The following is a 22,492-nucleotide window of genomic DNA, read 5'->3' as shown; positions in this document are numbered from 1 at the left end:
GAGGAGCAGCTGCTATTGCTTCTGTGAGGAGAGAACAAGTTACATGGTGGCTCTAGGAGGGGGTGTGTAACAGCAAAGCCCAGGTGTCCCCCAAAACCCGGGCAAAGAGGCTGCTCTCCTCAGGGCAATAACAAAAAACGTGGCAAGAGGCAAAATCTTTATTCCAGTTCTGAATTGGAAAAAAAACGTCATGGCAACAACTCACCATTGGACAGTTCAGTAAGCACAAGGGAGGGGGCACCTGGCCCGGCCAGGCACAGACTGAGGACACGGTCCCAGAGGCACTTGGAGAGGAAGCTCAGCTTCAAAGTACAAGCACTAAACACTTTGGCTCAATTTTTTAATATAAAAATTCACTAAAAAGGCTAAAATGTGACAAACCATTGGAAATACTGTGACAAACATTCACCCTTACGCAGTAAAAACCAAAACAAACCCAAACTGGCAAGAAGCTTTGAAATGCATGCTTTCTTCTTTCTCCTGGCACATTGGACCATCAGCTACTTTAAACGTTCATCTACAAAAATCCATGGCACCTTCACCTCGTAGTTCAGTGCAAGGGACTACTCTCGATGGACCAGCACAAATAAACCCAGTAAAAAGAGGACTGCATACTGGAAGAGAGAGAAGAGAAGACACAGGAGTGCACACTGCACATCTACAGCAGCAAACATAGAGGGCACAGGGTTCTGCCTGTGTTCTCGTGAAGGAATTATAGCCGGGGTGGAAAAAGCAGGCAGGAAATAGAAGAGCTCTTACCTTGAATTTTGGATAATCGTTCATTAAGATAGTCACTATTCCAATATAGGGCACAAATCTACAAGAATAAAGGTTTTCTTAAAACAAACACGATTCCAGGGTGCAGAAGGAGAGCCACTCAAGCATCCCGAGGGCTGCAGTCAATGGGCTGGTGACTTCTTCCTCCCTGTGGCAGTGGGGCTGAGAGACAACCAGCCCCAGAGTGTGTTTCAGCCTATGCCTGGTCCAGATACCACTTGCCTGCAAATGCTGAGCCTCCCAGGACAAATGTGATGACAATTCCCATCAAGTCTGAGCTCACGTTACCCTTACATCTATGTCCATCCAGCATCAACATCCAGGATGCAGCTCACAACTTGATGCCTTTGCCTAAGCCAAACTAAGAACTGAACTCTCCACGCTCTCAGGCAGGTTACAAAACCCAGCAGGGATAGCTCAACACAAGGGGGGATTTACCAGATGGCTTTTGGGGACAGCAGTGTGAAAAGCCCCATCATTTTCAACTGCACTTACCCTCTTGCTCGTCCTACTACGTCCTTCTTCTCCAGCCAGTGCTGCCCCTGTTTGTAGAGCCCTCTGTCATCCACAGCATTGTTGTCTCCCTTTGTCAGAAATTTGATGTCTCCATTTTGCCTGGTAAAGACAAGACAGTCAGGTAAGGCAGGTCAGAAACTTGTTAAAAGCTGTTCTACAACAAGCATGGAGAGACCAACACAAGGGTACTAGAAGCAACCATGTCCTACAATGAAAGAAGGATAAAAGAGGGAAACTCTGTAAAATGCACCAGAAAGCAGATGGTTTGGAAAAAACTGTCACGGGAAGAATGAATTCTGGCCCCAGCCAAGCTTTCCAGCAGAGTTTCAGAAGAGAACGAGCAGGACAAGCCATTTCTACTGCAGGTGCAGCTATTGCCTCTTGGCTTTTGACCTATATTGTGTTGATGCTTCTCTTGCTTCACACAAATCTTGTATTCTGGTCTCCCTGTTACCACACAAAAGGAGAGGTTGGGATTGAAGCACACAACTCTAGTCAGCAGTGGGCAGAAGCAAGCTGAAACTTAGAACTGATTAGGAAAAGCAGACAGAAAAAAAAACAAATAATACCATGATGACACTGCATGAACTCACGATGTGCCTACATCTGGAATGCTCTGGGTAGTGCTGAGCCCCCCAAACCCCTTTCTGCAATGGAGAGAAGAAGTGGCAAAGGTTGAAAAATGGTTAACAAAGTCTGAAACCACTTCCATACAAGAAGCTACAGACCAGGATTCTCCAGCCTGGAAATGACAGAACTGATATGAGATACTACATAGTCCACCACAAATGACAGGAACAATCTAATAGCTTTTCACTGTCTCTTCCAATGCAAGAGCCAGAGGGTATCAAAAGGAGCTCAGAAGTAATGGGTTAAAACCAGGCAGAGAAGATGATATGCAGAAATAGCCACAGCGCAAACTAAACCATTTATCTCTGCAAGGTATTTTGGTTTGCAAAAAATTATATTGGCTCAAAAATTGACCCAATACTCCACATAAAAGAGGAACTTAGGCTATTCATAAAGAACTAGGACTTTGTGCTTGAAATTGTAACCTGCAAAAAGCAGGAAAATTATCACTACATACTCTGTCTAGTCTTTAATTAATCCTGAGGTGAATTAGCTTGCCAGAAATGGGATCATGGAGCAGATGAATCTTTCCTTTAACCAGGGAAAAGCTTTAGAGATTCTTTCTCAGCCATTCCTGTTCAAATGCTGGACAGCAGCCCGTGGCACTTCTCAGGGATTTGTCATTGTCACCTTCCCGTGGCACCTGCAGGCAGGTGCTGAGCGGGAGCGTCCTCAGTGTTTGAATCTCAGCTCTCACAGAAATGACAGATGGAATGCAGAAAAGGAAAGCAGGCAGTTCTTTGGAGCTCAGGCTGTTTTCATTATGCCTGAACACCCACAGGTTCCTTGACAGGAGAAGCTTAGAAAGGAAAAAGGGAAAAAACACACAGCTTTCTCCAAAGCACATCTGGCTTGTGTGGGAGCAACAAACATTCCGGGAGCTTAAGAGACACACTGTCTGGGAAAAGATAAAGATCCCCAAAGGTGCAGATAATGTCATTTAGATCTGAAGAGTGATGATGTAGGAGTGCAGCACCTTATTGAGCAGAGTCAATGCTCTGTCACGACGTGGTTTGTGAGAAGCCCATAGTGCACTTCTCTGTTGTCTGAAGTGAGTAAAGACTGGTCTGGCTGTCCTGCTCCAAAACCACTAAGTAAATTTTGACTGCAGACTCTGTGTTAGTAATAAAGAACGAATTCAATTTTGGGCTGAAACAAGAAGAAAAGGCCAGCAACTAACACACATTTTCTCACTGACACAATATTGATGTGAAACTGGGCCCTGAGTTGCCCCAAAATCATAGAGAACACTGTTTCTGTTTTCCTGCATTTAGACACGCCTGTCAACATTTGCAGAGACTTTTCACTTCCAAACTGGCACTAGAAAATTATTCTTTAAGTAGTGAAAGAAGCAACTGACACCCAAATCCTGCCTTCAGCTCCCAGGTTCAGGTCGCAGTATGGGTTTTTCAGTTTATCTCTCCTAATAAAAAGATTAGGTTTGTGTTTGGTTGTTTCAGTTAAATGAAACCTAAAATACTGCAGAATGGTTTCACCTTCCCAGAAGTGGCATTGTGGCCCTGTTTCATTTAAACAAAAAATAGTGCTGGATACCCTAATATCGAGAGAGAGAGACAGGCAAAAAAAGAAGGGTAGGCAACATCTGGACAGGAAATGCTGCACAGAACAGGGGAGGAGGAAAACTGCATTTCACTTAGAGTTCCCACAACATCACAAAAAATGTTCAAGCAACATTAGGTGTCAAATTCAGCCCATAAACTGACCTTATTTTAAATCAGTGGTATCAAAGAACAGCACTTTGAAAACTGACACTGTTCAAAGTTGTGGGTACAGAGTAAATCTGAACAGCAAAGAACGTGCTTTGCCTACTGGGACAAGCATTGTTTCGTTACCTCAGAGGCAGGATTGCAGCCGTGTATTTATGTGCACAAGGCTGGTCATCCTTGCGTAGGACCGGACAACTGGTCTGGATATTCCAACACCTTTGGGAAAGGGACCAAAGGGACCCTCTCCAGCCCATTGACATCTCAACTAGAGGAATCCTCAGATGTCACCTGGTACAGCTCCAGCTCACACCAGAAAACATTTACTCAGCAGAATCAGATGCTGAGACCCCAATTAGCTGCTGCCTCTCAGAGATGCCTTGAAGAATCAACGATTCAGTTCAAGATTCAGTTTTCACTCAAACAACTCACACCATTGGCTTGTACCCCCACAGACTGGCCTGGAGGGGCCACAGTTCCATCCAGCAAAATAGGAAAACTCATGAATGCAGTGGAAGCCTTGGTTGGAAAACTAAGCCCTTTGCAGCCATGAAACCAATGCCTGTTCCGTTCCTTCAGACACACAGCTTCCCCAGTGCTGAGAGTGAACAGTACACAAAGACTGAGGATAACAACACAACCTTCTAGAGAGACGAAAGGCCCAGAGTCTGCATGACAGCAAAGACCAGGACCATAGAGACAAGCTCTAAAATAGCACATGCTACACACAAAATATCTTTCTGCCACAGCTATGCCCCACTAACAAGAATCACTTCACACATAAATGAAGCCACGCTACAGCAGACAGCACAGCAGCTCGGGACAGAGAGGATGGCACAGGAGACAGTAAGTAGTGTCAGCCTTCCAGTGCCTAAAGGGGCTCCAAGAGAGATGGAGAGGGACTTCAAACTAGGGCCCTAAACATGACAGGGGCAAGGGTTAGATGGGATATAAGGATTAAACTCTTCCCTGTGAGGGTGGAGAGGCCCTGGCACAGGCTGCCTAGAGAAGCTGCAGCTGCCCCTGGATCCCTGGAAGTGTCCAAGGCCAGGCTGGACAGGGCTTGGAGCAACCTGGGGTAGTGATAGGTGTCCCTGCCCATGGCAGGGGGTGGAATGAGACCGGCTTTAAGGTCCCTTCCAACCCTAACAATTCCATGATTCTATAGTTTGGAGTGCCCAGGGCACTGGCACAGACTCTCAGCTTGTACCTTCCGATGGATGATCATGACAAGTAAACCAAGTAGGACAGATTTTGTCTGTCTGAAACTTCTGTGTTACTTCCTACAGCAGCTGGATATTTCTGATTGATATCCCATCCACTTATTTACCCAGGGAGATGAAGAATATCAGTTAGGGAAACATCAGCAGTAGAACCCTCAGATTCCTAACATACTTTTCATGGATTTTCAGGACACGATGGACTATAGGAATTTCCCTTCCTTCTATCCTAAAGACGACTATTTCTCCCACTCTGATTGGATCTTCAATTCGGTTCGTGAGGAACAGGAGATCTCCTCTGTGGAAAGCAGGCTCCATACTCCCACTGAAAAAGAGGAGAGAAACAACTGAACAATATTTAAACACTCAGTACCAGGTTTTGGAGTTCATGGCCTTTTAAGAAAAATCTCACAAGAACCTGAAGAGAAAGAGATACTGTGGATATCCCATTTCTGGAAGTGTTCAAGACCAAGCTGAAACCTTGATGAAGAGCTTCTGAGAAAGCCACCTTGGAGACTGGGCAAGTGTGCAACCTCTTACAATCACGTTTTCAGTCATCATATTGCCAGTAGTTTGGATATGTTGGGAAAAAAGCACTGCCAGTACCTGGTGTTACAAGCACATCCAAAGGGAAAAGCTTTTTTAATAAGCAAAAAGCTGATGACAAACACTATCTTTTGATTTCTGAGCTCACCACTGGCAGGGCAATGCTGGCAGCTCTGTAATGATGGGAAGCTTTTTTTTTTTAAATTATTTTTTAGAGATAGATAGATTATCCTCAGGAACAAAGCACTGAAAGCATCAGGCTCTTGCATTCCCATCTGAAATAGACAAAGGGAATTGCCAAAATTTTGTTACTGTGACTCATTACCACGACTCAAGCTATTTTTCTTCTGTCTTGTAAATGCCAATTGTTACCAACTACTTATCCTTCCTAATTCCACATAAATAATGCAAAACAGAACAATGAACTTTAAGTACCACGTGCATTTGTGTTTTGTATTTTATTTTCACAGTGTACAGCAGATGCAGTTCAGAACAGTAGATCACATCACACACAGCGCCTGTCTTGCTCAGTGGGAGGAGCAGTGGGAAACATCTGTCCTATACTTCACATAAGCAGGGAGTTCTGGTAAATGGCACTTGGTCATGGCATTACAGCATTTCTACATCATGAACATCGACACAAAAACACAAAGAAAAGGTCAATGTGGCCATAGAGCAGGTACAATATTCATGTCGGCAGCCCAGGGAGCTTGTCCCAGGCAGCAGAAGGGTGAGAGTAACACTAGTGGCACCCACTGCATGTCACTACTGTGAGGACAATGTGTGACACCCAAAACCTACAGTGACAACCTGTAAGCTCAGGACCACCTCTGTAATGGACATTCATTGAATCACTGCAGATGGGTTGGACCAGACCTTAAAGATCATCCCATTCTACCCCCTGCCATGGGCAGGGATACCTTCCACTAGGCCAGGGTGCTCCAAGCCCTGGTTCAACATGGCCGGGAACACTTCTAGGAAAGGGACAGCCACAGCTTCTCGGTGCAGTCTGTGCCCGGACCTCGTTGCCCTCACAGGGAAGGATTTCTTCACACTGACCTATGTAACCCTGCCCTCTAGCAGTAGGAAACGGGACACCCCATTGTCTCGTCACTACCTGCCCGGGTAAAAAGTCCCTCTCCTTCTTTTTTACCAGCCGTCTACCAGGCTGACAGAGCGAGGTTAGATGCTCTTTTTACCCACTCCCTCTTCCCTCGCTATTGCTGAGCCCGGATTCTTAAGGAGCTTCTCGACCCCTAGGGCTGTGGCAAGAGCCTCCGTCTGACCCATCCCTGTGGGGATCTCCCTCGGGGGGCCTGACGATTCCCCCGCCCGGTGAACTACCTGCGAGTTTATGCCCCCGCATCCCGAAACTGACCTCAGTACCACCACGATGGGACTCTCGCTGCCCGTCACCACCATAAGCCCCTTCCAGATCATGAGGGCGGAGGACACGATCATGCCGAAGTTCAGCACCTGGTAGTAGAGCTGGGGAGGAAGAGGGTCGGTCAGGCCCTGCCACCAGCTTACGGCAAGGCGGACCGGCCCTGTCCGCCCGCTCGGCTTTCCCCCCCGGCCCCCTTGGCCCCTCCGGCACCTGCCGCTTGTTCATGCGCCGCACATCGTCCAGAAAGTCCAGCGACAGCATCGCCGCCACCACCGCCGCCACCGCCCGCGCAGCCCCACTTCCACTTCCGCTTCCGCCTGCGCGGTCACGTCACCGCCGCTTCCGCCCCGCGCGTGCAGGCGAGGGGGCCCCGGAGCACCCGTCCGTGGAGCCGGAAGGGGGGCCGCGGCTCATCTGCACGGGAGAGCGCCCCATGCGCCCGACACCCGCATCCAGCCCCCCACAATCAACAAAACACCCACCCAACTGAAACACCATATCCAAGGGATGCCCCACTCTATCAAAAGCTATCCAACCAATGCCCACTTCCATCCATGCCTCTTCCAATCAGTCCCATCCAGCCAACACCCATTGAACCAAACCCCTATTCAACACCTGACACCCACCAACCTGACGCCCCTTACACTTCACATCCCATTCAGCCAACATCTCATCTAATCTACACCCCCATATGACTCCTCACCCAACCAACCCCAACACACTGCATCCAACCAATACCCCACATCCAACCTTTACTCATCCAACCAGCACACCATCCAACATCCAGGCAGCTCCAATGGGCCATATCCAAGCATCGTGAGACCAGATGGTGATGAGCCCAAGCAAGGAGATAAATAGTTCTTAAATTATTTAAACATCGTCAGAGTAAACAATAACAAGCGGAGTTCTGGCTCAACAGAATGAAAAAAAATAATAGTATAGAAGGTAATTGTATTACACAAAGCATGGGTGTGACAAGGAATGAGGGAGGAAAGAGAGAGTCAATGTGACTACACGGAAAGAAACATCTCCTAAAGATCGGGTAATGCCAAGCCACAGCAGGAGAGGAGTTACGGAGCTGCTGATTGAGTGTCAGCCCCTGCTGTGCTGTGGGACGGTGGCTCCCACTGGTTCCAACACCTCTGTGAGCTGTGCTCTGCTCCTCTCCCCTCAAAATGAGCTGTCATGGAGCCCTGGCACTTGGGATACATCGCAAGCTCTGGAATAGTTTCATTCCAGTTGACCCTACTGACTGGGATGTTATTCCCTTCTGGTGATGGTGCCAATCTGAGCTCCCCACTGGGATGAACCACTGAGCACTGGGCCTGGCACCACCCACCCCAGGATGGCTTCCAGCAGTGCAACTCCACAAACGGCCAACATGTCCCCAAGTGGACCAGACCCTCCTAAACACTGTACTCACCAGGGAGGACTGGGACTACAAATTCCTCTTTCAAGGATGATTCAGGTCCAAGATATTTCATTAAACTGCGTTTTGGAAAAGAATGTTGTTATTTGGGCAACTAAAGAATAATCAGCACAACTTACAGCTCGAACCCATCCTGTGTAACACAGATCCCAGATTGGCCAATATGGTCCTGACAAACGCAGTTGCCTGAGTCAGTGTTATGAATTAAAATGAGTAACACAAAGGCAGGATGGGGAGAGAAAAAAGAAGCCATAAATAGAAGGAGAAAGAAAGGGAGATTGGGAAGCCAAGGCTGGGGCTCTGGGCAGAGGCTGAGGTGGTGCACACTCAAAGGAGGAGAGCTTGTCTGAAGGAAACTGCAGCTGAAAAGTGCTCCTGGATCCTCAGGAGTTGGCCAAGCCCCACTGAGGATTCTGGCTCTGCTTTCCCTTTTTACCTCTCTGGGCTGGCAGGGAGTTAGTGCTTAGGATGCAATGGCAGGGTTGGTTTTGGGCTTTTTCTGTTTTAAACTTCCCTTACAAATAGAAGTTAACGGAAAGCAACATCCATCCCAAGAAATCAACAGAATATTTCAAAGATTTGCCCCGTCCCCACCCTATATTTTAAGTAGAAACCCTCCAACAAAAAAAGCCCAGTCAACCAAAAGGGCTTTTTTTGCTTTTAAGTCTTAAGTGACTTTGAATGATGGTTCTGTGAGGTGCTGTTGGGGCCTTCTGCGCCACACGTCTGACTGTGCTCACAAAGAGATGAGTCACTTTTGCACTCTTTGTATTTGTTGTCCTCTTCCACTGTAGTGTACAACTCGCCATTGTAGTCCTCATGTCCATTCTTACCCAGCTCTGTTTGTAACTTCTGTCTTTCATCTTCCTCCTCCTCCTCTTCTTCTTCCTCATCCTCCTCATCTTTGACTTTATGAACAATGAAAAGGTGTCTGTTCAGAGAGATGTGAGAGGTGTAGCACAGGCCACAGAACGAGCACTGGAAGGTGGAGCTGTCGGTCTTGTGCCGAGGTATGTGTTCCTGGAACTCAGTCTGGACGTCCGTCGCAAAGCTGCACTTAGCACATTTCCAGGGGGCTTTCAGTTTTTTGGCTGGTGGCGCATCCAAACCTGCAGTGCTCTCTGCCTGACCCAGCTCATCCGGTGCCATCCTCTTGGGAGATTTTGCCTTAAAAAAATAGGATTAAACAGTTACTTTATCATTTGAACCGATGGAAGAGTAAGTACTAAAATCCACATGCATGTCTGAAGATGCCTGAGGGTGAAGTGATGCCTAGGGATTCCTGGGGCATTCCCTTCCCTACCCATACCAAACACCTCACCAGGCAGGCTTTCAACTGCTGCCCTGTGATCTGAGATGGGAACGCTAGGAGGCTGGCTGGCCAGAAACATGATGGGGAAATAAGTTTAGAATCAAGGAATCATGAAATGGTTTGGGTTGGAAGGGACTTTAAAGCTCATCCAGTTCCACCCCTTGCCATGGGCAGGGACACCTCCCACTAGACCAGGTTGCTCCAAGCCATGTCCAGCCTAGCCTTGGACACTTTCAGAGATGGGGCAGCCATGACCTCTCAAGGTAAAAATTTGGTTTGGTGTAGGAACAACTTAGACTTTGGTGTGGGAAGGAGGAGCCCACAGAAGAGGGCCAGCTGAGGGACACAGAGGTGGTCATTAGCCCAGACAATGCTCCTCAGATTTAACTCTGAACATTCTCCCCTCCACTCAGATTCTGTCTTAGTGTCATCTCTCAGTAACTTATCTCCTCTATCTTAGAATCCTGCAGCTTCTTCTCCCGTGAGGATGACTCACTTAAGTATGCCCCTGCAGTGATATGCAAAATGTGTATTTTTAAAATAAATGGAGCAAAGAAGCCCAAGCAGACAACCCTCCACTCCAAACCAATCCAAAACAAAATCAGTAGAACAGTTACATTTGCTATACAAAATCACACATTCCTACTTAAAAAAAATGCAGTTCTCAGAGGTAACGGATCTAGCAAGTATTTTGAAACAGAAAATAAATCTTTTATAACTAGTAGAAAAAATAAGGGAGAAAGAAGAAAAATATGCCATGCTCATGGACAGGGTACCAGGGAAAACAAGGGAAATAATAAACTTAAATTACAAAACAGACTGAATAAATGCCAGTAAAACACAGCAAGAAAATCTTGAGAAATGCAAGATGCAAATTCACGTTGTCCTGTTGCAGCTTAGCTGCGCTCGCAATGCTGGCCCTGACCCTACCAGAGGGAAAAAGGCTGGATGGAATTCAGTGAGGGAAGGAAATCTACCCTATGGATGGGAGGGTTTGACTGGCACAAGGCCACAGCTTGATGTAACACCCAAATTAACAGCTACTCGCCAAGTACATTTAATTGCACATTTAATTTTCCATGAAAATAGGTATCAGTTACTTCTGCTCTGTCTCTCTCTGGAGCTTTTGCTTTGGCCATCTGGGATAAGTCTGGGTTTTTGATGCCGTGCATGAGGCTGATGTGGTTCTCCAGCATGAATGGTTGAGGAAATGTCTGATTTTCATCTGTACAGTACCTTGGAAACAAAAAAAGGAAGACAATTTATTAGATGATATGGTCTTTGTATTGTGCCAAATAGGTGTCATTAGAGACAGACTCTGGTGAGTAATTTAGATTAGATTAGACCATTAGATTACCAAAATACACAGCAAAGCATCATTTTAATAATAAAACATTACCCTGAGAGAAATCTAGAACAGTTTGGAGTTTGCCACAGTGGTCGTGAATGAGAGTAAGGCATGTCTTCTTAACAGTGCTAAATAAATATAGGGACTAGTGCGGATCAGGCATCCTGTGACCAGTGCCAAAGAGGATAAATTATCAGGATGGAAAATATATGGAAGAACAACAAAAACGGACTCTGAGATGAGAGAACTACACAGAGAGAGCTGGTGACTCGTGTGACACCTAGGAGACCTGTGGCACAACCCACTCCTGCACCCAGCACTCTCAAGTACCAGGGAAAGCCAGCATTACATCCACCAGACTGTACCACAGCACAGTGATAACACTTAAAATTCTCACCAAACTGCTGAAATTCCAACTTTTTTACCAACAATCTAGGCAGAAACACTCATGAACATGTCACTTATATGTAACTCTTCATGTTCGAACCTGACAGGACACGAGAGCTGCTACAGAGCTGGCTGACATCTCAAAAAAGAGCTGTGAAGGAGATGTGTCATCTGTACCTTCGCTACAGGATGACTGAGATCTCCTGGACTAAGTGCCAGCCTTTGCAGACATAAACCCCAGAGCCCCCCAGAAGTGCACAGAGGGCTCTGTTAGCAGTTGAGAAATTGAGAAAGCCAAAATTGAGTATCCATGCTGTTCTGGTGCTTGCCAGCACAACACAGTGAAGGTCACATGGACCTGAGCAAGGACAAGTGACACCAGAGTCCCCTGAAGTGCCCTAATTGTATCTGAGACCGAGGCAGCACGGGATTAAGGGCAACAGACAGGAGCTGAAGTGTCTCTGGGTAACAAAGACATCTTCTAAAAAGACAGAATAAGATTCCTACTGATCTTCCAGTAACTAGAGGGAAATTAAGCAACAGTCAGCAATGATGTGAAAACGCAGACATGCTCATTGAACACTTCTGGATTTTAACAGGAATTGCTCAGAGGATAAATCAATATTTAATGATGATGGAATTTTTCTTCTTTGTGGAGGAAAGCTGAGACGTTATTAAGTGGTATTTATCAAAAAAAAACGTTGAAATTCAAGTGTTTCAGACACTTTGCACTTAAAGACTTGGAAAAGAAGAGTAAGACCTTATAACAATAACCAAGTGAATTACGAAAGAAAATACGCAATACATCTCAATATTTTGCAATTTGCCCTAATTTAGAATTCTTTTCATGTGAGCAGGGAAAGATGCTTGTCTAACCTGAATTACTCCAGTGACAAGCACGGCAGGAAGGTGTTCAAGTAAGTCCTTCATCACTGATTTCTCCCTACAAATTTATCCAAAGCCAGAGACCTAAGCAGGGCAGAGGGAGAAAGGGGAAATCACAGCTGGAAATGTTAGAAGCCAGAGGAAGGTCACCTACAAGCAAGCATGTTAGATCAGATCCATGACAGATTTTATTCACGTTTCAAATGGAAACCCAGGAGAAGAGGGTGACATAAAGCTAAGGAATCACAACTTCTGAAGAGACTAACTGGTGAGAGTGATACTAAATGCCAAACAAGAAGAAAGAAAAGAGACACCAGAAGAAATGAGGAGCAGTGGACATGTGATGCCTCACAGAGTGCTGAAAAGAGTCAAGGAGGAATTCAGAGACTGGAGGGTAAGATTTTTAGAGCAGCGCTCTACAATCTAAGAGGGATCAAATGGAAGACAGCATAAGAGACCTCAGATCCAAACAAAGAGCAGCTCTTGGAGATGCTGGGACAGCATTTAAAGGAAGATGTTTCATTTGCATAGTGCTGTGATTTCAGTGAGTCTGCCACAACAATAATTGAAGAGAGCACAACTGCTGTCCAATTAAAACTTCAACAGATTTTGAGAAAGAACAACTACAAGATGGAGAATTAAATGCAACCACAATTTCCTTGGATTGCTAGCTGTGTTTCCTCTGCTAGCATAATCATTGCTCCTTGGGTGAACCAGTGGATCTGCAGCTGTGTGTTCTGAAAAGAAACAAGGTAATGCACAGCAGGCTGGCATATCCTAGGCTGTCAGGAATTTCTGCACAAATCCTTCTTCCCAGTAACATCTTATGCTCATTTTGATCCTGAAACATTCCACTTGAAAAACAACTGATCCAGAGAGAACAGATTTACACAGATCAGGTGAGCATTACACCCAAGACCATCACCCACAAACTTAAAGCTGAATGAAACACAATAGGAGCCAGTATTTAATTTCCTCCAGAGGTTCCAAGTCAGAGGAGTTACAAGAAATGGAAAGTTTAGAAGTCCTGGATGAAAAAATGTCTCAGGAATGTATTCCAATTGGTAGTGCCTATGCTGTATCCACTTACTAAAAGCTGTTGTGGCTCACTAGATAGGTCCAAAGAGTACTTGAGGAATGTACTTTTCAGATGAGGTTTTAGCAACTTGGGTGCAGTGAAGTGACAACACACGTCAGAAATGCTTGCATTAAACCAAAATTTTAGATAAATTGGAAAAATCCCCCAACCTACATCACTGCAAACTTCTTTTCCAACCCAAATGTGCTTTAATCCTGTTTCAAAAGGATGTGTCTGAATGAGACAGGAAGGAATTATGCATGGTCACTCAGCATACAACTTTCTCTGCAGTATTACAGATGTAGATTCTTAAGCACTGGGCTTTGTCCTGAACTGAAATTGCATCCACAGTTAAATATGTTGACCAGGAATGATTTTTATTCACCACTATTTCCATAACTTATCTGAAGTCTCCAGATCCATCTTCCAACTTTGAGGTGTGACTTCCCAAGCAATTCCAGCAAGATTAATTCTCTATTGCCCTGTAGCCTGTGCAGTTAGTTCTGCCCTTCTAAAGCAGTGGCAAGATCTGGTTCAGTTATTAGGATTTTACATACCTTTTCCACCCAAGGAGAAGGCACAAGAGTGATGCATGACCACACCAATTACAAAGCAGTGAAAGACTGGCCCAATATTTTATTGGCTGTTTCACAATGATGCAAAATGTAAATCTCATTTATCACCTGCAGATATCAAATCACACCTTCCCTTACGCTTCCAAAAGACATTCACTGTGTGGTCAAAAGCAAGGTCTTATTTTAACCACTAAGTCTCTCGTGTTTAACACATCTTCTCCTCACTTTCCTTCAGTACCTTACAGTCTGGAGAAGACAGGAGCAGCAGACATGAGTTATTACAACTTCCAAACTTGAAGGATTAGACTGCTGCTGAAAGGCAGTTTGCAAAGTGGCACTGGGCACGTACCAGCAAGTGTAGACTTTCTTTGCTGTGTCATGGTTATTGCGGATGTGTCTGCGCAGGCTGTTGGAGGCGTTGAACGAGCGCTCACACTGGCGACAGGGGTATCTCTTCATGGACTGGTAGGAAAAGAGAAACAGCTTTGAACAGCAGGGACATGGAAGGCACTGACTGGATTCTCATTCCATGCTCTTCACCTGCACATTACCTCTCAGATGCAAAAATTCCCATACATAATATGTAATTCTGCTGATAGAAATCACTGAGATTTTGAGATCTCACTTAGATTCAGCCCAACAGTTGGATAATACCAGTACTGATCTTATAAAACCAGGACTACTAAAAGCACATGCTTGATTTTATTGATGTTTTAATTAGGAATTACATATAGGCTTCTCCTGTGGGTTCATTTCTCTACTGAACCCCATGCAGAATTCACTCAGTGGAAGGTTCTTTCAGCCCCAGAAGGCAGCAGGACCCGAGTTAAGTACAAGTTCACTTATCCTTCTCGCTCCTCGTAATTCAGCACAGGGCAAGACGCTAAAAAGCATCACACAGGCCCTTCTGTAATCCACGTATGATATCCACATCCCTCTAAGAAAGTCTGTCCTGTAACCAGCCTCCTCCAAAATTTTCCTGCAGCCCTTTATGTAACCTGCATGCACATTCCAGTTAAAATCTTAGACTTGTTTAATGAATACATATATGTATTAAACTGAAATATTTGGCCAATTTCCTACTTCTGTGACATTCAAAAGGGAAAATCCAGCACTCAGCCTGTCCTCACCTTCTTTTCTTGAAGTGAGGACATCATAAAGTGGGACAACCCAGCCCTTCTCAAATCAAGTTAGAAGGACTCAAACTCCATGATCTGGATTCCCATTCATGACTGGGTGACTCAGGATATCAAACAAGAAGTCCTGATACCAAACTACTGAGAAATCTGTTTGCACACAATATCTTGGCCATGTTCTGCAAATGACAAGGCTTTAGCTTGACAAAAGTAGGTCAAGGCAAGGCAAGGCTTGAACTTGGATGAAACACAAAAAACTGAGATTTGCAGTTCTTGTAACAACAGCTCTGCGAAGGGGCCTGGAATGCACGAGACTGGTGCCCTTCCCCAGTTTGCTAGCTCAAGTATTTCACTCAAGTCCTTACCCTTCCATGATTTCTCTTCATGTGGGACACATAGGTTTCCCGATCAGGGATCCACTGTGAACATTCCTTGCAAATCCAACCAGTTCTTCTCAGTCTGGACTTGGATTCGGGATTATGCCTTTCCACCCTCATCTCTTTCCTTGTTAGAGGAGAGGGGGAAGTCCCGTTGGCTACCAAAAGCTCCTTTGGTGAGGTATGAACCTGGTGCCTTGAAGCCTTCTCAGACTTCTGCCGAAAGTTTGAGAGCTCTTCAGGATTATGGGGGACTCCATGAACACCCTGTATAACGGTAATAGTGGAAAAAGCACGTAACAATTACATGTAATTCATATTTCACACCTTTATGTATAAATAAATACCATTTACTATTTAAATACATAATTTAAATCCCCAGTGGGCCAAACAATGTCTTGCTGTCTTGCTCCTGTAGGTTTTCCCATTTCTCCTAGAAGCTGCTGCAGTGCTTTCCCCGACAAGAGATCTTCCCAAGAAACATGAAGCTCCTGTTTCCTGCATGACAACAGCCATTCCTTGGTGCTGCCTTTTTAGCATTTTGGATGAGCCCTGGGAACTCTGGCTAAACAGGGAAGATGTAATGGAAGAGAAATTTCAACTGCCATTATTTCAAGAACCTAAGCTCTAAAAACACAGAGCTTTGGTAAGGTCCGAATGAAATGTTTGCTGGTATCCTGGGGGCTCCAAAGCTGCTTCATCATTGCCCAAGGGATGGGAGGAGAAAATACTGAGTTTCTCCAAATCTATTTCCTTCAACTCCACTCCATCTATTGATATTTACATTTTTCATGGTTCCATACATTGCTGCTGACATATAAGACCAAGCATAAGGCCAGGAACCAGCCTTATAAGGAATATGGCTCTAGGCTCTTTGGTTATTCAACAGGCCAAAATGCAAAAGTCCCCCAGAAAATAATTTTAACAAAGAAAATTGTACATAAGGAAAATAATCTAAAAATGAAGAGCTGTGGGAAAGCAAAAGCAAGTAAAACAGCAACATACCAAAGAAACCTCAAGAAACTCCCCCAGGAACAACAGTTCATCCACACAAACGGCTAATTTAGAGGTTTAATTGCGCACAGTAATTAATAACGGGTGAAGTTTCAACACATGAAAGCCCCAGGCATTTGGAAGTCTTTCTGTGGGTTAGACACCAAACAAATCTCCAAACACAAGATCTCAACTGAGAAGTCTGCGTGCTTTGCACCTGTCCCAGCTGATAACCACAGAAGCCACGGCACTGCCAGCTCCTCAAGAACATTAACACATCACCTTTCTCCCCACCTGGAAATCTCTGGAGAGTTTCAGTGCCCATTACTCCATTGTTACACCACTGGGGTAAAATAAATGAGGAGCATGGAAAAATGAAGTGACTTCTCTGCAGAATCAATACCAGGAAACAGAGCTAACTCCTGCTCTGCAAAGCTCTAAACCTGAGGAAGATGAGGAGGCACAAGGATTCTTTATTTTGCATGTAGGCACACAGTAGACAGCACCTCCTAAAAACTCTAGCACATGAAGGTGATCTCAGATGAGATGGGGGAGTGGAATTACTACCCTGCCACAGCCAAAAAGCCTTCAATTACCTCAGAGGTTAAGACACAAAGTTTTGTGGTGAAGAGCTCGAGGTGCTGATGCACAAACTGCTGCAGGCAGGTCCCTGGGATGGGATCTGACAATGAACCACAAGCTATCTCAGCTCCAGTTTCTTAGCCCTGGGGATGAACACCTCTTTGAAGATCGATCCTAGCTGTCACAGTGCAAGCTGCTTGTAATAGGCGGTTGCCATGGCAGCCTGGCTCAGTGCCATGGGCCAGCCCCTGAGTGGATATTCATCCAATCAGGTTCCACCTAGGCTGCACACATATGATTGGCCAAAGGAGCTGGGCGGCACCGAGACCTCAACCAATGATATGGTTGGGGCGTGAATTGTGAAGTCCCTATCAAAGGCAGCCTCCATGAATAAACGGACCCTGATGTCCTTGAGTGAGCTCAGGAGTGTGCCCTAGTCTCTCTCTGACTCTTCCCCCCACCACGTCGTAGCAAACACCACAAGGTAACGACTATGGTTACAAGCGGTACCCCGTGTGAGAATACAGACTCCATCACTTTATATACTGTGGATTTGTGGGAAGGCAGAGGAGCGGCAGAATCTGCTGCAGAGACAGCTGGAAAGATGGCAGAGTCGGTGGGAATAGCCAAGAGACAGCTGGAAAGATGGCAGATTCAGTACGATACAACCAAGGCAGCAGGATTTTGCTGTGATGGCGATAGACGGTAGAGCTGCCGCATGATTCCAGAAACCCTCAAGAGGATTGGAACCACCATCAGGACCATGGGAGCGTGGGTTTCTACACCAGAATACCCCATTCTGAAGGTATGGACTTTCTTTCTTAAAAAAAGAGGGATTAATTACAATGAGTGGGCTTTACTAGCCCTGCTCATGTGGTGTGAAAGCCACGAACTAGATTGTCTTGGTTTGAAAGACAGGTGTTTGTTAAGAAAGGCAGAAGCCTCTCTTGAAATGGACAATGTAAACCCCCTCCCTCCAAATTATTATAATTTTGAAATTAAGGAACTCTCATGCAAAGATATAGGAATAGGAATGACAGTTCTTTACTAGGGAAAAAAATACAGTAATACAAAAACACTCCAAACACTGACAGTTAGAATATAACCTGACACCCTGTCAGTCAGTCAGGGTGTTGGTAGCAGTCCCATTAAATGGAGGCTGCAGTACTCCTGGAGTGACAGATGTGGTTCTATTGAAGCAGTGCTCCTGTAGAAGGTGCAGTTTTCCTCCAAAGCTCCAGTGATGATGTAAAGGGGTCGGTTTTCCTCTGGAATCCACTGGAAAAAGGCTGACTCTGATGTTCCAAATCTCAGATTTTATCTGGGCAGGAAATGCTTGGCTCCTCCCCCTGGGTAGAGCATCTCCCAATGGGATGATGTAATTTATCAGTTGTGCAGTAGGACTCAATGGCCCATTAACAGAAGATATCTCCCTGGAGGAAGGATGGGTTGTGGAAAAGATAAAAAACACTGCCCCACTTGGTTTTAACAGATGGTCCATTAACAGAAGATATCCCCCTCTGGAGATAAAGATCACTGCCCCACCTGGTTTCAACAGATGGTGATAGAAAACCTATTTTTGGTTACATGCTGCTTTGCAAACCAAGACATAGATGTATCCGAAGGGAACCCCTTAGACTTATTAACCTGGGAGATGGCAATGTAGCCCATCAATGTTATAAAACCATGGAGGATCGTCCTGAACTTACTAAAACAATTAAATAATGAAAGGGGGAGGAAGATGTGCAGAGAAGACACAAATGGCTGTGAAACCCCACACAGAAGCAAAAGACCCTTTCAGGCAGGGACAGGATGCTGGTTAAGCACTTTGCAGTTGTGTGAGGCCACAGGAGCAGCCTGACCATTTCTCTATACCCGCCCCCCCACACCAGCTTCAGCTGGCCATGGCTGCGCCAGGACCATGCCCTGCTGCTGTGAGACCACAATAGCCTGCACAGCCCATGCTGCTGCTTTGGGTAAGCATGGCATGGTGCCCTGCTCTGCAGGACGGGACCACATGGAGATCGCTCCAACACTCCCCATGCTGTAGCTGAAAGAGTAATTTTTAGGCTCTGTGTCCAGTAACGCACCACAGAGACAGCCTGCAGAAGAGCCCCAAGAAGACAGCCACCACGTGCTTTGGACATGGTCACCCAAGATGGTGGTGAGCACATGGCCACTGGCAAGACAAGAGAAGCTGCACCTCATCTGTGGGCCATAGCTCCATCCCTGGCCCAACCTCTGGGGAGTGTGGCTCTGTCCTTGACCCAGCCTCCATGGGCAGGAGTGGGAAATGTATCACCAGGAAATCCTTGAAACGCAATGCCCAGGAAAATCAATGCCGTTGTCCTGAGTGCACCGCCCCTGCTGCAGTTATAGTTCTCCCTGGATTATATACCGACAAGGGATGCAAGGGATACCAACAGAGAAAGCCAGAGCCATTGTCCTCCTGAGAAACACAATATTGCCACAGCCAATCCTGTGAACGTCCAACAAAAGGTGAGAGAATCATTACCACCTCCTCCTGAGACCAAGCAGGCGAGCTCCAAAGCCAAGCCTTAGACCACACCTCCGAGCCTTACTACACCTCCAACTGACAACTGTAAGTTTATCAGGGCAGTGGGAGGAGGCCTTCAATTCCCTGATTCAATTGCAAGAGAGGGCCCATGCAGCCCTATGCCACACAGCGTCGGTGGGAGCCAGGGGAGGCATTTCTAGCAGCCAGTCCCCTTTCCACATGTCTTCTGCTAAGCTGTGGCAGCAGGAGCGGCAGGGGAGGGGTGCACAGATCTACAAAAGGATGCCTGCAACTGCATGGCACTCTAAAACAACCCCAGCCACACAAAAACCAGCCACCCGGGGGGGGCCCACAAGCACCTGCCCCCACACCAAGACCGAGGATTGGAGCATGGGAAAAGCCCCTGCAATGGCCCTGCTGAGCGAAAAGCAGCAGGGGGAGGATTGTTAAGAGTGTGGCTCCATAGAAGTGGTACTGAACAACCCACGCTGAAAAGATGTCACCAAGCATATAGAAAAGCTAACATACAGCAACAGAGGGCAGCCCATCCTTTCGGTGAGTGCGGCAGGACTTTGGCAGCTCCCTGCCTGTGGGCAGTGAGGAGGCAAACCAAAGAACTTAGCAATGCTGGCCAAGGCAATGCAGACAAAAGTAATACCAAGTTCTACCCTATACAGACAGCAGTGCTCACCTTCAGCAGAGCCCTACAGCTGCCGTGCCTGCCTCTACTTTAACTCTGCCAATACTTTCATACTTTTCATACTTCAAACCTTAGTAAGCTAATACTATCTTTGTTAACCAGTTCTTTTGCAGTTACAGTGGAGATGTCATGGCAGTGCTACAAATATTGATTGCAGTTTGCTAAATATGTCTTAGGGTTTGTAGTGCAATGTTTGTTATTGTTGCTTACATGTGCTAAAACCGAAATTAATTCAGATAATGCCTCTTTGTTAACCAATTTTTTTGCAGTTACTGTGACGATATTACACCAATGTTGCAAATATGGACTATGGTTTGTTGGATATGTACTAGGATTTATGGTAGAACATGTATTGATTTTGTTCTTAGGCACTCGGCAAGCATCATACACAATCAACATGAAAAACTCAAAGACCTTGCTTATTCTAACATTTAAAGTTCAGAAAAGCAAACATACAAAGACTAATTTAGTAAAAGGGTGTCTCATTAGCAAACTTCAATTGCAGAGTTTTTTAACAGTCATTTCTGTTTACAATGTCTATAAAATCATTTTCATCTAGAACTTGCCCTTATTATATCTCACACATTAGGAGTCACACAAATTTACCAAGTTTCATCACAGAGGGAAATGCCAGAGCAGATACATAGCACAAAAAACAAGACATTTCCTACAGCTCTGGCGTGTGTCACACCACACTGGTATCCCCAAATTAGCAACAGGACAAGCCATAGTAGAAAGAGCACATAACACTTTAAAATGTAAACTTGAAAAACAGAAAAGAGGAATGAATGGTGAGACCACACACAGCAAGCTAAAGCTCTCTATACACTAAATCATTTGAGAGTCTTAGAAAAGTCCCAGGACACAGTCATTATAAACTATTTTCTATCACTACAATGATTGTAACAACCTGTTTACCTACCTCACAGAAATCTATGACTCCTGAAGTGAACGTTCATAAAAGGATTTTATTTGATTACAAACTGCTTCTATATTTTCATTTTAAAAGGTTGCATGTTTTCTTGTTCATAGAGTTAAGGATGGAAAACCTTTCCCAGCCAAGTTCTTGCCCTGATCAAGCCAAGAGCCTGACTGATCAACAAGATATACCATAAACTCCAGGCATTACTATTCAAAAATAACAGCAAGTCGTTTTTGACCAGTTAATTTGGCCTTGCAAAACCAAAACATTTTCCTTTGAGATAAACAGGGAGGCCTCATCCAGAAGAGGTTCCTCAAACCTCACAGGGAAATCAAAATTCTTAGCAGATCCTGGGAGATAGTAAAGCATAAGTTTACCTTACTAGTTTCGTTCAAGGTGCACAAATGATTTTGAGTTAAATTGTTTCTTGTTTTTAAAGTTGTTTTAACTTGTAACTGCTAAACACTGAGCCTGTGATTAACAGTTCTTGCCTAACAGCTCCTCAGACATGAATGCTGCAGCTCCAGTGAGAAACATCTCAAAATTAGACCTATGTCATCTGCCACCCTGTTTGCAAGGGGCTCTTGCAGAAGGTAACAGAAAGTGGTTTGCAAGTTTAATAAAAAAGGAAAGGGCAATTTTTGCACTACAAGTTGCTTGTAATAGGCGGTTGCCATGGCAGCCTGGCTCAGTGCCATGGGCCAGCCCCTGAGTGGATATTCATCCAATCAGGTTCCACCTAGGCTGCACACATATGATTGGCCAAAGGAGCTGGGCGGCACCGAGACCTCAACCAATGATATGGTTGGGGCGTGAATTGTGAAGCCCCTATAAAAGGCAGCCTCCATGCATAAACGGACCCTGATGTCCTTGAGTGAGCTCAGGAGAGTGCCGTGTTCTCTTTCTGACCCCTCCCCCGACATCCGGCAAGTACCGAGCGCAGTAACACTAGCCTTATTCTCAACTCTATTTTCCTAGCTATACTGCACCAAGATTAGCTAACACTGACTTCACAGTAAGGCTTCAAACTGTAACTCATTACTGCATGCAAAGCACGTCCAGATTTGCAAATTACAGGCATACGGGAGAGAGCAAAGAAGGAGGTTTGAATGGGTTTTGCTTTCAGGAATGAGCTAACAAATCTTCTAGCCTTCTCAGTGTCAGTATAAACAAAATAAAGTCACCGATTAAAAAAAAACCGCCTTTTTTTTTTTCCTCATCAAAGGGAAAGAAGACTGCAAGATCTTTCTTCAGAATGCCACTGAGAAATCTTCTGAGAGGATTTTTGTGGAGTGTTGTTAGATGCTGAACATAAAAACATCCTAAGTAAGAAAATAGAAAAATGTAGCCCTGTTACATTTATGGGATAATCAGACCTGTAAGGGCTGCTACCTCCAGGGCAATCACTTCTGCCTCTTTCAGTCCCCTCTTGCAGTCTGGTGTGGTTCAG

General features: G+C 45.3%; 2 protein-coding genes and 1 long non-coding RNA gene across 6 annotated transcripts in view; 1 reads left to right on the top strand and 2 right to left on the bottom strand.

Moving 5' to 3' along the window:
- Nucleotides 1-144: 144 nt before the first annotated feature.
- Nucleotides 145-7,484, bottom strand: SEC11A (SEC11 homolog A, signal peptidase complex subunit). Of its 3 annotated transcripts, XM_014890021.2 has the most exons (6): nucleotides 7,011-7,174; nucleotides 6,792-6,901; nucleotides 5,043-5,192; nucleotides 1,273-1,392; nucleotides 760-817; nucleotides 145-614 (listed from the first exon to the last, which is right to left on the bottom strand). In XM_014890021.2, exons 1-6 carry the CDS (start codon nucleotides 7,059-7,061, stop codon nucleotides 564-566), a joined length of 540 nt encoding a protein of 179 aa, XP_014745507.1. In that variant the 5' UTR covers nucleotides 7,062-7,174; the 3' UTR covers nucleotides 145-563. The 3 variants fall into 3 exon arrangements, with proteins under 3 accessions (XP_014745507.1, XP_088028411.1, XP_088028410.1); XM_088172285.1 differs by lacking the exon at nucleotides 5,043-5,192 and having other exon boundaries at nucleotides 7,011-7,484; XM_088172284.1 differs by lacking the exons at nucleotides 145-614; nucleotides 760-817 and adding an exon at nucleotides 885-939.
- A 143-nt stretch (nucleotides 7,485-7,627) lies between these two features.
- Nucleotides 7,628-22,492, bottom strand: part of ZNF592 (zinc finger protein 592) — a 40,617-nt gene continuing 25,752 nt past the window's right edge. The window contains exons 6-10 of one of the 2 annotated variants that reach the window (XM_088172279.1): nucleotides 15,316-15,594; nucleotides 14,164-14,276; nucleotides 10,642-10,777; nucleotides 9,063-9,396; nucleotides 7,628-8,288 (exon numbers count right to left, since the gene is read on the bottom strand). In XM_088172279.1, the coding sequence (XP_088028405.1) occupies nucleotides 8,284-8,288; nucleotides 9,063-9,396; nucleotides 10,642-10,777; nucleotides 14,164-14,276; nucleotides 15,316-15,594 (867 nt within the window). In that variant the 3' untranslated portion in view covers nucleotides 7,628-8,283. Of the gene's footprint in view, nucleotides 9,397-10,641; nucleotides 10,778-14,163; nucleotides 14,277-15,315; nucleotides 15,595-22,492 lie in introns of both variants that reach the window. The other variant, XM_014890006.2, reaches the window with a different exon arrangement.
- On the top strand, nucleotides 17,135-21,103 carry LOC148222205 (uncharacterized). Its single transcript, XR_015806446.1, has 2 exons — nucleotides 17,135-17,707; nucleotides 18,395-21,103. It is a non-coding gene; the product is annotated as an uncharacterized LOC148222205 (long non-coding RNA).

Source organism: Sturnus vulgaris, chromosome 13 (genome assembly GCF_052056855.1).
Source record: "Sturnus vulgaris isolate bStuVul1 chromosome 13, bStuVul1.hap1, whole genome shotgun sequence".
Lineage (NCBI taxonomy): Eukaryota > Metazoa > Chordata > Aves > Passeriformes > Sturnidae > Sturnus > Sturnus vulgaris.
Note: the sequence above shows the minus strand (reverse complement) of the source record. Positions and strands in the feature narration are given on the sequence as shown.

What these genes read in the sequence shown, in the direction of transcription:
- SEC11A (XM_014890021.2), bottom strand. Translation starts at nt 7,061, where the DNA reads ATGCTGTCGCTGGACTTTCTGGACGATGTGCGGCGCATGAACAAGCGG. An exon ending in GGCGCATGAACAAGCGGCAG is followed by an intron (nt 6,902 to 7,010) that starts GTGCCGGAGGGG and finishes CTTCCTCCCCAG; the next exon opens with CTCTACTACCAGGTGCTGAA. An exon ending in CCCATCGTGGTGGTACTGAG is followed by an intron (nt 5,193 to 6,791) that starts GTCAGTTTCGGG and finishes CCTCTTTTTCAG; the next exon opens with TGGGAGTATGGAGCCTGCTT.